Source organism: Aotus nancymaae, unplaced genomic scaffold (genome assembly GCF_030222135.1).
Source record: "Aotus nancymaae isolate 86718 unplaced genomic scaffold, 86718_ANA_hifiasm-v0.15.2.pri h1tg000062l, whole genome shotgun sequence".
Lineage (NCBI taxonomy): Eukaryota > Metazoa > Chordata > Mammalia > Primates > Aotidae > Aotus > Aotus nancymaae.
In genome coordinates, this window is record NW_026988476.1 from 25354808 (window position 1) to 25367004 (window position 12197).

The 12197-nt window shown below is 42.7% G+C and overlaps 1 protein-coding gene across 4 annotated transcripts in view; it reads left to right on the forward strand.

Annotated features, from left to right (window-relative positions):
* FBXO34 (F-box protein 34) overlaps positions 1-10751 on the forward strand; it is an 85730-nt gene extending 74979 nt beyond the window's left edge. For 3 of the 4 annotated variants that reach the window (XM_064365890.1, XM_064365889.1, XM_012451003.2), the window contains exon 2: positions 7523-10751. In XM_064365890.1, the coding sequence (XP_064221960.1) occupies positions 7533-9668 (2136 nt within the window). In that variant the 5' untranslated portion in view covers positions 7523-7532 and the 3' untranslated portion in view covers positions 9669-10751. Of the gene's footprint in view, positions 1-457; positions 639-7522 lie in introns of those variants that run through there. The other variant, XM_012451002.3, reaches the window with a different exon arrangement.
* Positions 10752-12197: the final 1446 nt, after the last annotated feature.

The window sequence follows — 12197 nt, forward strand, 5'->3', positions numbered from 1 at the left end:
CACCATATTGAACAGGGTGGTCTGAAACTCCTGACCTCAGGTGATCCGCCCGTCTCTGCCTCCCAAAGTGTTGGGATTACAGGCGTGAGCCATGTGCCTAGCCATTATTCCTCCAATTTTTACAAAGAATGGCTCATATGCTAATAAACACTCTTTTTTGGAATGAGCATTCCTGTGCCTTTACTGAAGCAGAAAGAAACATGAACTGCCTTATCTTCTAACTTGATTTGATAGGCAAGGCTGAAGACTAACAAGTTAGAAAACCAGCATCCGCCTTTGATATTATGGCTTCCTATTTAGCACTAAGAGAAATCTCATCCTTTCCCCTATTCTGACCATGTATTGCCATTCAATTCATCTTACCCCTCTGTGGACAAAAGTTAGTATGCCTCTTGAGGCTTTTGGATTTATCCAATTACATTTTTTAAAAAGCAAAGTTTAGTTGTCTATTATGGCTTCATTTAGGTGAGAGTTTTCTCAGGTTTTTTTTTTTTTTTTTAGCTGAACTTAAGAGTCTAAAGGGAATACTGGAAATATCGAATGCTGGATTTGTGCCTTTACTGGAATAAATTTGCTCCAGTTATATCAGGTTCACTGTTACATCTCACCATATTCCTGGAACGTATTTAAGGTGACAGGTATGTAGAGACTGTTCTTCATTGCCAAGCTTAGTGAGAGAGTTGCTGTAGTTGGTGCTCACTCTTACCTCCCAGTCACCCTTCCACCATGAACTTTTGCCTTCTTGTCCACTGCAGTTCCTCACAGCAGGGTCACCAGGGATCTTTATCACCAAGTGGGCACAATTCTTTATTTGACCTTGCTGCTGACTGTGCCCTCCTTTTATTGACTTTTTTTCTGATTATGAAAGTAATACATGGTCACTGTGAAAAATTTTGGAAAAGGACTTATTATCTCTATCTGGAAAACTTTTTCCTCATTGTAATGTTTCTGTGACAACTGTCTTCTTCCTTTCCTCCTGTTTCTCTTGACCAGACCTGAATCAGTTCACCTTCTGGATATCTCTATCTCGTAGGCATTCAAATCCAACATTAATTTTTTTTGTCTGTACTTTTTTTTTTTTTTTTTTAGTTTAAGTTCTGGGATACATGTGCAGAACGTGCAGGTTTGTTACATAGGTATACATGTGCCATGGTGGTTTGCTTCACCTATCAACCTGTCATCTAGGTTTTAAGCCCTGCGTGCATTAGTTATTTGTCCTAAGGCTCTCCCTCCCCTTGTCCCCAACCCCACCCCGACAGGCCTCGGTGTGTCATGTTCCCCTCCCTGTATCCATGTGTTCTCATTCTTCAGCTGCCACTTAGAGTGAGAACATGTGGTGTTTGGTTTTCTGTTCCTTTGTTAATTTGCTGAGAATAATAAGGCCAACATTTATTAAAGTGAATTTACCTTTGCTTCCCCTGCTCCAAGTATGCTCAGCCACCTGTCACCATCTCACTGAAAGGCATCACTTTTCATGCAGTTGCTGAAGCCATAAGATGAGGATAACATCCTTGATTCCGCTCCCTCATCCTCCATTTTCATCCAGCAGTTAGAATCCTGTTTGTTATTCCTGTGAACCCATTTACTTGTCATCTCTACTCTTAGCACCTGTCTTAGACTCTAGACTCTTAACACTTACACTTTCTTTATTTCCCACCTACCTGAATTTCCTGAAAGCATTATCTGTTTTTGAATGGTTTAGGACTTTGTATATCTTCCCTCAGGGCATAGCTTAGTCCCTCAGGACTTCTCTGACCTGTTCCTGTACCCTCAGGTGAGTCTGGTGCTGGTGTCCCCCTCTCTCTTTTTTTTTTTTTAAATTTACTATTTTACCTATTGTTAAAAATTTTTTTTTTTTTTTTAATTTTTTGAGATGGAGTTTCGCTTTTTTTTTTTTTTTTGAGACGGAGTTTTTGCTCTTGTTGCCCAGTCTGGAATGCAGTGTTGCGATCTCGGCTCACTGCAACCTCTGCCTCCCAGGTTCAGGCGATTCTCCTGCCTCAGCCTCCCGAGTGGCTGGGATTACAGGCATGCACCACCATGCCCGGCTAATTTTATATTTTTAGTAGAGATGGGGTTTCTCCATGTTGGTCAGGTTGGTCTCGATCTCCCGACCTCAAGTGATCTGCCTGCCTCGGCCTCCCAAAGTGCTGGGATTACAGGCGTGAGCCGCTGTGCCCGGCTCCTTCTTCTTCATCCATATGTCTTCCTCCTCCTCCCTCTCTCCCCATGGGCACTCAGAGCACCCTATGCTATCTCTTTGACACGTATCACGTTTGTTATAATTGTATGTTGGCTTTTCTGTCTCAAGGGCAGCAGCTATGTTTTACTCATATTTATACCAGTATTTAGCCCAGAGCGTTAGGACATCTCTGATAATAAATGGGTAGGGCTGGGCATGGTGGCTCACGCCTGTAATCCAAGCACTTTGGAGGCCAAGGCAGGTGGATTACCTGAGGTCAGGAGTTCAAGACCATCCTGACCAACATGATGAAACCCCGTCTTTAAAAAAAAAAAAAGGAAAATAGACTAGGTACTTGAGGCTGTCATTAACTAGTAGTGTTGATTTTGAGATTCTTTTTGATATCCAGATGAGTATGTCTACCAGGCTGTAGGATATGAAGTTTGAGAGAGTATGCCACTGGAAATGTTTGAGTTAAAACTACAAGAGATCATTTACAGCTTGAGAAGACTAGTGGTCTAGAAACAAAGAACTCTGAGGAGCACTGATGTTTAGGAGCTGGGGAAGAAGAGAGCTGGGAAGGCTGTTGGTGGTTGAAGAGGGAATTTGGCAATAAAACGGCCATTTGACCTTCAGCTCTAGAAGCCAGGTAAAAGAAAAAAGGCCATTGATTTTACTGTGTTTTAAAGAGAAAACATTAAGAACACAGGTCTGTTTTTACCCAGCCCTTAGATTAGATGCTTCAGTATGGATTGTCTGCTTGGCTTTTTGTTGGCCAGTTCCACCCTACCCCTGTCAGTAGGCCAGCACTGCAGTCCAAATCCAGAATCCCACTCTTATATTAGATCTAACACATGACCTCTAAAGTCCCTTCCAATTTCAATCTAACATTAAAAACAGATTCTGGGCCCAATCTGAGAAATTGTGATTCAGCCGGCCTAGGGGATCTTAATTTCTTCTAAAGCTCTTTCTGAGAATCTAAGGAACGTTGATGGGTAGGTGCTGTAAACCTGCATTTTATTTTATTGCAAGAGAGTAGGACTTTATTATAGCAAACTTTTAAAACACAACTGTGATGAAGAGGTTGGCAACCATGGAAACCTAGCTGGAGCTTTACCCTACCCATGCTTGTCTTTGTGTGTGGGGGTGACTTGGGGGTGGAAAAGTGCCACCATCTGTTGTAATCTGTTGGAGATTTAAAGTTTTGGTTTATGGATTTTTGCAGCAGATGCCCTTTGTTCCCTGCATTATATTCTTTCACACTATCTCTGGTTTCAAACAAAACTTAGATTTCTGTAGTTTTTCTACGGCTTGCCAACACCTTTCTATTTTCTGCCTCAGGGCTCTCAAACCCACCAAATGAAGGGGAAGGATTAACCTCAGGCAGCCTTCAACCAATGAGGGATTGGAGTGGTGCTTAAATGTCTTACTTCTTGATTCTTGTCCCACAGAATCGCCCCACTTTCCAGCAGTCACCTTGTATGTCCTTATTGGCTATTTTCCTTCTCTCACATCTGTTCCCTGGGATCATCTCCTATTTTAATCTTGCTAAAATCTTGTATACAAGTAAAGTGTCAGTTGAGCTTACTTTATAGCTCAAATGCAAATAAAAGCTTTTTCTAATTACATTAGTTTCTTTTTAATGTCCCTGTCTATCAATAATAGCACCTAAAATAATATGTGGGGGAGGAAGTCGAAGAGAACATATTGTGCAATGCAAAATGGTGCACATATTGCTAAAGTTTAAATAATTTATTCATAGACACTGTGTAATGAGATCATTATGTGAGAATTTATTGGGTTTTTCAACACTTCCATTTCTTTTTTTTTTTTTTTAAGATGGGGTTTCACCATGTTGGTCAGGCTGGTTTTGAACTCCTGACCTCAGGTGATCCGCCCGCCTTGGCCTCCAAAGTGCTTGGATTACAGGCGTGAGCCACCACGCCCGGCAACACTTCCATTTCTTCCATTTCATTTAGGAATGGGGTTGAATGGATATGAAAACCCAGAAAATAGTTGGCACAGAGACAACACTAGGTGTGCCTCTTTTATTCATTTATATGTCACCTGTTCTTGAATTCTAGGTGGCTCTTTTTGTAAGACTATACGGTATAATGACAGCTATTAAAGATGTCACAGTGCAGAAAGGGGGAAGATCTGTACAGATGGCTAGGATATAAATTGCCAAAGATCAGAAAGATCCGGATAAGATCTATTACAAAGGTTCTGTTTGGTTGGTTGGTTGGGTTTTTTGGTTTGTTTTTTGTTTTCGGAGACAGGGTCTTGCTGTATTGCCCAGGCTAGAGTGTAGTAGCATCATCATAACTTACTTACTGTAACCTTAAACTTCCTGGGCTTAAGCAGTCCTTCTGCCTCAGCCATCCCATTAGCTGAGACTAGTGCCATCACACCTGGCTAATTAAAAAAAAATTTTTTTTTTTTAGAGATGAGGTCTTGCTGTGTTGCCATGCTTTCCTAGTTGAAACATGTATCTTGGACAGCTCAGTATATTCATCTTTGTTTGCTTTACATTTACTGAGTGCAGGCTGGGCGCGGTGGCTCACACCTATAATCCCAGCACTTTGGGAGGCCGAGGCGGGTGGATCACGAGGTCAAGAGATCGAGACCATCCTGGTCAACATGGTGAAACCCCGTCTCTGCTAAAAATACAAAAATTAGCTGGGCATGGTAGTGCGCGCCTGTAGTCCCAGCTACTCGGGAGGCTGAGGTGGGAGAATTGCTTGAACCCAGGAGGCAGAGGTTGTGGTGAGCCGAGATCGCACCATTGTACTCCAGCCTGGGTAACAAGAGCGAAACTCTGTCTCAAAAAAAAAAAAAAAAAACATTTACTGAGTGCCTGCCATATGGCAGTCTCTGTGGTAACTGTTTTCAGATATGAGTTTTAATCACCAGGAATGAACTTGGTCCTAAACTCCTGGCCTCAAGGGGTCCTCCCACCTAGGCCTCTCAAAGCATTGGGATTATAGGTGTGAGCCACTATGTCTGACTCCTATTTCAGGAGTATCTTTAAAAAGACACTTTGTTTGATTTAAATGCAAGATTTCTCTTTATCTGACTAGAAGATATCCATATTCTTAATTCTTCTTTTATCTGAAACTAGACTGTAGGAATTAAAAGTTGAAGTGAAAGGTAAACTTGTTCCAGACGATCACTTTAATTCTTGTTGATTAAGACTGATACCTGGACAGGTGCAGTGACTCATGCTTGTAATGTCAACAGTTTAGGAGGCCAAGGTGGGTGGATCACAAGGCCAGGAGTTTGATACCAGCCTGGCCAACATGGTAAAACCCCGTCTCTACTAAAAATAGAAAAATTATCCGGGCATGATGGTGCACGCCTGTAATCCCAGCTACTCGGGAGACTGAGGTAGGTGAATCACTTGAACTCGGTAGTTGGAGGTTGCAGTGAGCCAAGATCATGCCACTGCACTCCAGCCTGGGCAACAAGAGTGAAACTCCATCTCAAAACAACAACAATAACAACAACAACTGATACCTGAAATCAGTTACCACAGTGGCTGCCATATGGCAGGCACCCAGTAAATGTGGAGCAAAGGAGGATGGATATACTGAGCTGTCTGAGATGTATGTGTTCAATTGCTGTCCCAATGAGCAATAGTAGGTGAAACTTAATGTGCTTAGATCGATAGGTGCTGTTGCCTCACCCCCACCAAACTGTGACTACACATCTTTATTTTGGTCTCTAGGTTTTTTGCAGGAAACCAGGCATCTCTAGAAAACACTGTTTCCACAATTCAGGGTGTTTTGTGTAGCAGTGGGCTAATTTATGTAAATTGTAAATTGACAAGTTCATTAGGTTATCTAGTATTTCAACCCCTCAGTTAACCTTTCAGCTGAGATGGAGAGAGGAAATGACTTGCCCAAGGTAAAATCACCCTTGTCTAGATAATCAGTGATATGACAGGGACTAGAACCCAAGTTTCTGTATGTAATCATCTTTTTGTCTCATTTCTGAAATAGCTCCCATCCCTACACCTGGTCAAGGACCAAAACAAGGCGCCATCTCTTTGAACTAGTTCAAAATGGTTTTTAGAATTAATAAGGACTGTAGGATCTATGTCTGATTTAAGATGGTTACAGGAAATTCGACAGTTAAATATTTCTACACATAGATGATTAAGAAAATCAAGACTAATAGATGGGCAGAGTACACAAGGAAACAAGTGAAAAATTTTAAACATCTAAGTATTCAATATTCAATGGTATAGGAGGCAATAATTTTCTTTCTTTTTTTTTTTTTTTTGATACAGAGTCTTGCTCTGTTGCCAAGGTTGGAGTGCAGTGGTGCGATCTTGGCTGCAGCCTCTGGCCTTCTGGGTCCAAGTGATTCTCGTGCCTCAGCCTCACAAGTAGCTGGGATTACAGGCGTGTGCCACCACGCCCAACTAATTTTTGTATTTTTAGTAGAGATGGGGTTTCACCATGTTGGCCAGGCTGGTCTGGAACTCCTGTGGCCAGGTGATACACCTGACTCACCCTTCCAAATTGCTGGGATTACAGGCGTGAGCCACCATGCCTGGCCAGGAAGCAGTAATTTTGATGGATTGTTGGCAACTAGTAAAATGCTGATTGTGATGATCTAGAAAGAAAGAGTGTTTAAAAACCTAGTAGGGATCGTGGAGTTCTTTTTGTACTTTCTTCTATATTATGCCTAATACTTAGGTGTTTTCAGGAAGTTCAGGTTTTTTTTTTTTTTTTTTTAATTTAAAAGGTTAAGTTTTGTAATCCCAGCACTTTGGGAGGCCGAGGCGGTGGATCACGAGGTCAAGAGATCGAGACCATCCTGGTCAACATGGTGAAATCCCGTCTCTACTAAAAATAAAAAAAATTAGCTGAGCATGGTGGCACGTACCTGTAATCCCAGCTACTCCAGAGGCTGAGGCAGGAAAATTGCCTGAACCCATGAGGCGGAGGTTGCGGTGAGCCGAGATCGCGCCATTGCACTCCAGCCTGGGTAACAAGAGCGAAACTCCGTCTCAAAAAAAAAAAAAAAAAGGTTAAGTTTACCAAATGTTAACTGATGTCAGTTTCTGAAGTTCCTCAGTCAAAACCAATTTATTTTCTGTTAAAAAAAAAGAAAAAATTATGTTCTACACACCATATAAACTGGTTATATTTTGCTTTTTGTTCTTGATATGTGCCGTAAAAACTAGCTATCATGAGAGAGTTGGTAAAGATTTAGTAAACTGTTAGAAAATGCTTTTGTTACTTGCTAGAACCATCTGAACTTAAATTTAAAAACATTTTTTTCTAAAAACACAATTGGTTTCTGAATCAAATGTGTATTTCTTTCCCATAGGGCCTTTGTTATGCACCTAAAGCCATATTGGAAGCTCCAGAAGAAAGAGCACCCCCTGGAAGTGAGCAGGGAAAGGCAGAGAACTCCTATGAACCACCAAAAGGCTGTCAGTGATGAAACATGCAAACCTAGCCACATAACACCAAGTGTCTTTCCTTCAGCCTCTCTTGGTAAAACATTGTCTCAAAAGCCTTTTGGGATCCTTTCTCCAAATGTTCTGTGCAGTATGAGTGGGAAGAGTCCTGTAGAGAGCAGCTTGAATGTTAAAACCAAAAAGAATGCACCATCTGCAACCATCCACCAGGGTGAAGAAGAGGGACCTCTTGATATCTGGGCTGTTGTGAAACCTGGAAATACGAAGGAAAAAATTGCATTCTTTGCAGCCCACCAGTGTAGTAACAGGATAGGATCTATGAAAATAAAAAGTTCCTGGGATATTGATGGGAGAGCTACTAAGAGAAGGAAAAAATCAGGGGATCTTAAAAAAGCAAAGGTCCAGGTAGAAAGGATGAGGGAAGTTAACAGCAGGTGCTACCAACCTGAGCCTTTTGCATGTGGCATTGAGCACTGTTCTGTGCATTATGTGAGTGACAGTGGTGATGGAGTCTATGCTGGGAGGCCTCTGTCGGTTATACAGATGGTTGCCTTCTTGGAGCAAAGAGCCAGTGCTTTGCTAGCTAGTTGTACAAGAAACTGCACAAACTCACCTGCTATTGTGAGGTTTTCTGGCCAATCCAGAGGTGTGCCCGCAGCCTCTGAGTCCTATTCTGCCCCAGGAGTTTGTGAAGAACCCACAGAACGGGGAAGTCCTGAGACTGGTGAACCACAAAGCGAACCAGTCCGTGTCCTCGACATGGTGGCCAAGTTGGAATCTGAGTGCCTGAAGCGGCAGGGCCAGCGTGAGCCTGGGAGCCTCTCAAGGAATAACAGCTTCCGTCGAAATGTGGGCAGAGTATTGCTTGCAAATGGCACTCAGGCTGATGAAGGCAAAACAAAGAAAGGCACCTTGGAGGTACCCAACACTCAGGTGAATCCCATGGGGTCTGTATCTGTGGATTGTGGCCCCTCAAGAGCTGATCATTATTCTCCTAAAGAGGACCAGGCCTGGGATGGTGCTTCTCAGGACTGCCCCTCATTGCCAGCAGGTGTGAGTTTCCACATAGACAGTGCAGAGTTGGAGCTGGGTTCACAAACTGCCATGAAAAACAGCAACAGGTATGATGTGGAAATGACAGATGAACTTGTTGGGTTAGCTTTTTCTTCTCATACCTATTCCCAAGCCTCTGAATTGCCCACAGATGCTGTTGATTGTATGAGCAGAGAGCTTGTGTCACTTACTAGCCAAAATCCTGATCAAAGAAGAAAAGAATCTTTGTGCATTAGTATCACTGTGTCCAAGGTAGAGGAAGACCAGCCTTCCAGTTTAAACTCCTGTGAAGACCCACTTCCAGGGATGTTGTTTTTTTTGCCACCTGGGCAGCATTCGTCAGACTGTTCCCAGTTGAATGAAAGCACAAGAAAAGAGGCTTCAGAGGCCAGCCAGCTTGAAGATGCTGCTGAGGGTGGCAGTGCATCTGAGGAAAAAAGTGGGTCAGCTGAGCCATTTGTATCACCACCCTCTTCTGTGGAAAGTACATTACCAGTGCTTGAGGCATCCAGTAAGAAGCAGGTGTCTCATGACTTCCTGGAGACCAGGTTTAAAATCCAGCAGCTTTTGGAGCCTCAGCAGTACATGGCTTTTCTGCCCCACCACATTATGGTAAAAATCTTCAGGTTACTTCCCACCAAGAGTTTAGTGGCCCTTAAATGTACCTGCTGCTATTTCAAGTTTATCATTGAGTACTACAATATCAGGCCAGCAGATTCTCGCTGGGTTCGAGATCCACGCTATAGAGAGGATCCTTGCAAGCAGTGCAAGAAAAAGTATGTGAAAGGGGATGTGTCCCTGTGCCGATGGCACCCCAAGCCCTATTGCCAGGCATTGCCCTATGGACCAGGGTATTGGATGTGCTGCCATCGGTCTCAGAAAGGATTCCCCGGCTGTAAGCTGGGGCTTCATGACAATCACTGGGTTCCTGCCTGCCACAGCTTTAATCGGGCAATCCATAAGAAAGCAAAAGGGACTGAAGCTGAAGAGGAATACTAAAGTCCATGTGAGAGGCAACAAAAGGACCGATTTAAAACTGCAAAACACTTAGATAAACCGTTCAAATGAGCATTGTCCCTGAGTCATCACTCTAGAAGAATCTGTACTTCATCAGGACTGCCATTGCTCAGGCGTTTTTTAAACTCTAAGTTTACGAGCCATACAAGAAAATTGGTCTCGTTGTTCATAGTGGCATCTCACATTTGAACCCGGGTGGTATCCCGCAGTTTGATTCAGTTGGCTGTGAATAACTCTGCCTGTTTTCCTAAATCAAACCCATTCTCAAAGGATGAAGACTTGCCACCATCCAGGACATTCAGAAGAGTTCACTGCAGACACTGCAGGTAGTCCTCAAAAAGGGGTTCCAGAAATGTTTTGAGCACTGGCACCATATTTGAAATAAGTGAATAGTGTCCTATGAAAAGAACAGTAGGACTCTTGGATGAAAAGGATTCTTAAAAAGGAAAAGTCAGGCACCTTACCTTAGACCTTGTATGCTTGATCCTGTGAGACTGATGTTTGTGGCTGGAGATGGATTTCATGCCCTGTGGTGTTTACAGTGTATATAATGGTTGTGTTTTCATAGGGCTATGAAAGTGCACATTAAACCTGAGCGCCTTTACCTTGAGATGAGTGCTTTGGCCCCTCTGTAAATAGCACGATTAAAATCCAGTTGCATATAATGGACAGCTAACTGAACAACATAATCACCACAATGCAGCTAGGATAGTGTTGCGGCTATAATTGTGTGTGTGTTTTTTAATTGTTTAGTCTTAAATTTGTACATCCTGTATAAAATATGAATGTTTCCCAAATAAACTATGAATGTTTCCTGTATAATATATGAATGTTTCTGAGAAGAAACTCTAAATAGTTAAAAGGCTAACCTGCTCAAAGGATACCAAATAATGGTTTAACTGGACAACCTGAAAATTAGCATAGAAAACAATCCTTTGTTATATTTTAGTGATGCACAAGATTGAGAGAATATTATATAGTTAGATCATAACATTCTTGTCTATCCTTTCTGTCTGGTTACAAATTTTTTTAAAACTTCAATAAAAATATGCATCTTAAATGGGACCCAAGTTTTGCAAAGATTTTCTATTTTGATATAATATTGAAGACGGTTCTTGTGAATTGAATTGTAAAAATTTTTTTTAATTGTTGGAGATAAAGTGTTTTTTTTTTCTGCCACAGAAGAGACCATCTTCACTTAACATTGAAGTTTAAATTTTTGCAACCCATCAGTTCTTCTGTTTGTTGTCTGTTCACAACCACTGTATTTCCTGTTTGGGTGAGGTATTATCTGGGAGTTTCTTACAGATTATCTAGATATAATCTATTATTTGGGAGTCACTAAGGATCTGCTCAGGCCTGTAGCTAGGTTGTGCCTGGTGGGGCTGGCAGGTATGGGACCCCAGAAAGCTGCTGTGGGTGGAAGATCTAAAACTTAGGCTGGCTTGAAATTGAGTACCCACCAAGAAGCCTTGCGACCAGTGTCCATGTTCTAGGGGAGGGGCTGGGCTGGGCTGGGCTGACGTGCTTGGTGACATGGTAGGCTGCAGCCTGCAGGCTCATCAGATTTGTCTGTGACATGGGATCAACAGGAGGCTGAGAATAGCTTCTCCTTCACGAATATAAGAGTATTTTTCCTCGTGACTTACCCAGTGAGGCATGTTGGAAAATGCTTCTAAATCCTAGTTGTCACCTTGGCTGAAGTTTCCAGTGCTTGTCATATTCCCCTTTGATTTGCTCTAAACTGGCCATCTCAGTAATGCCTTCCTGATTGGTTTGTTATGATTCACAATTTAGGATTAAGGGAGATAAACATGAAGGACCTAGAGTACAGCTTGCCAGTGAATGTCAGCTTTGGCTGACATTGGCTGTGACTCTGCATAGGCCCAGTGTGGACACTGGTTGAACAGTTCTCTTGGTTTTTATGTCAGTCACTCCTGATCTGGTTTTCATGTGGGCCACAAAGCTGTGACTGCATGAGGAGTTTTAAGTGACCAAGAGCAGAGGGCACAGTAAGTATGTCCCAGCCCTACTTGTCATGCAGTACTTGTGGCCCTGAGAAATTGCCAAAGATCTGTTTTGAACTACGTGGCGAGACCTGATTCCCAGTGCTGTCTGCATGAAAGGTAGAGGATTAGCAGGTGGCATCAGAGGACCACCCCCCTTCCTGGGCTTCATTTCTAGGCAAGTGTAGCTTTCCCCGTAGGTGAAAGACGACGCTGTTCTTCAGGGCCCCCTAGTGCCAAGCTGGTGAAAACAGCCCGCTTTTAAAATGATCTCCAGCAGTGCCGCACTACCTGCTTTCCTGCATTGCTGTAGGATCACAGAATTCAGGAAAGGAAATGACTGTGTGTCAGTGTGGGCACCAGCATCCTAGCCTCTCCTCACTGCACCCCTGCCCCCACCAAAAAAAGGGAAAACCTCCCCCTTCAGCTTTTCTTAAGGGGATCAATATACCTGGCTTAGCTTTTTCCTCTCCTACCTCTCACTTCAAGCCTTGACTTGATATTT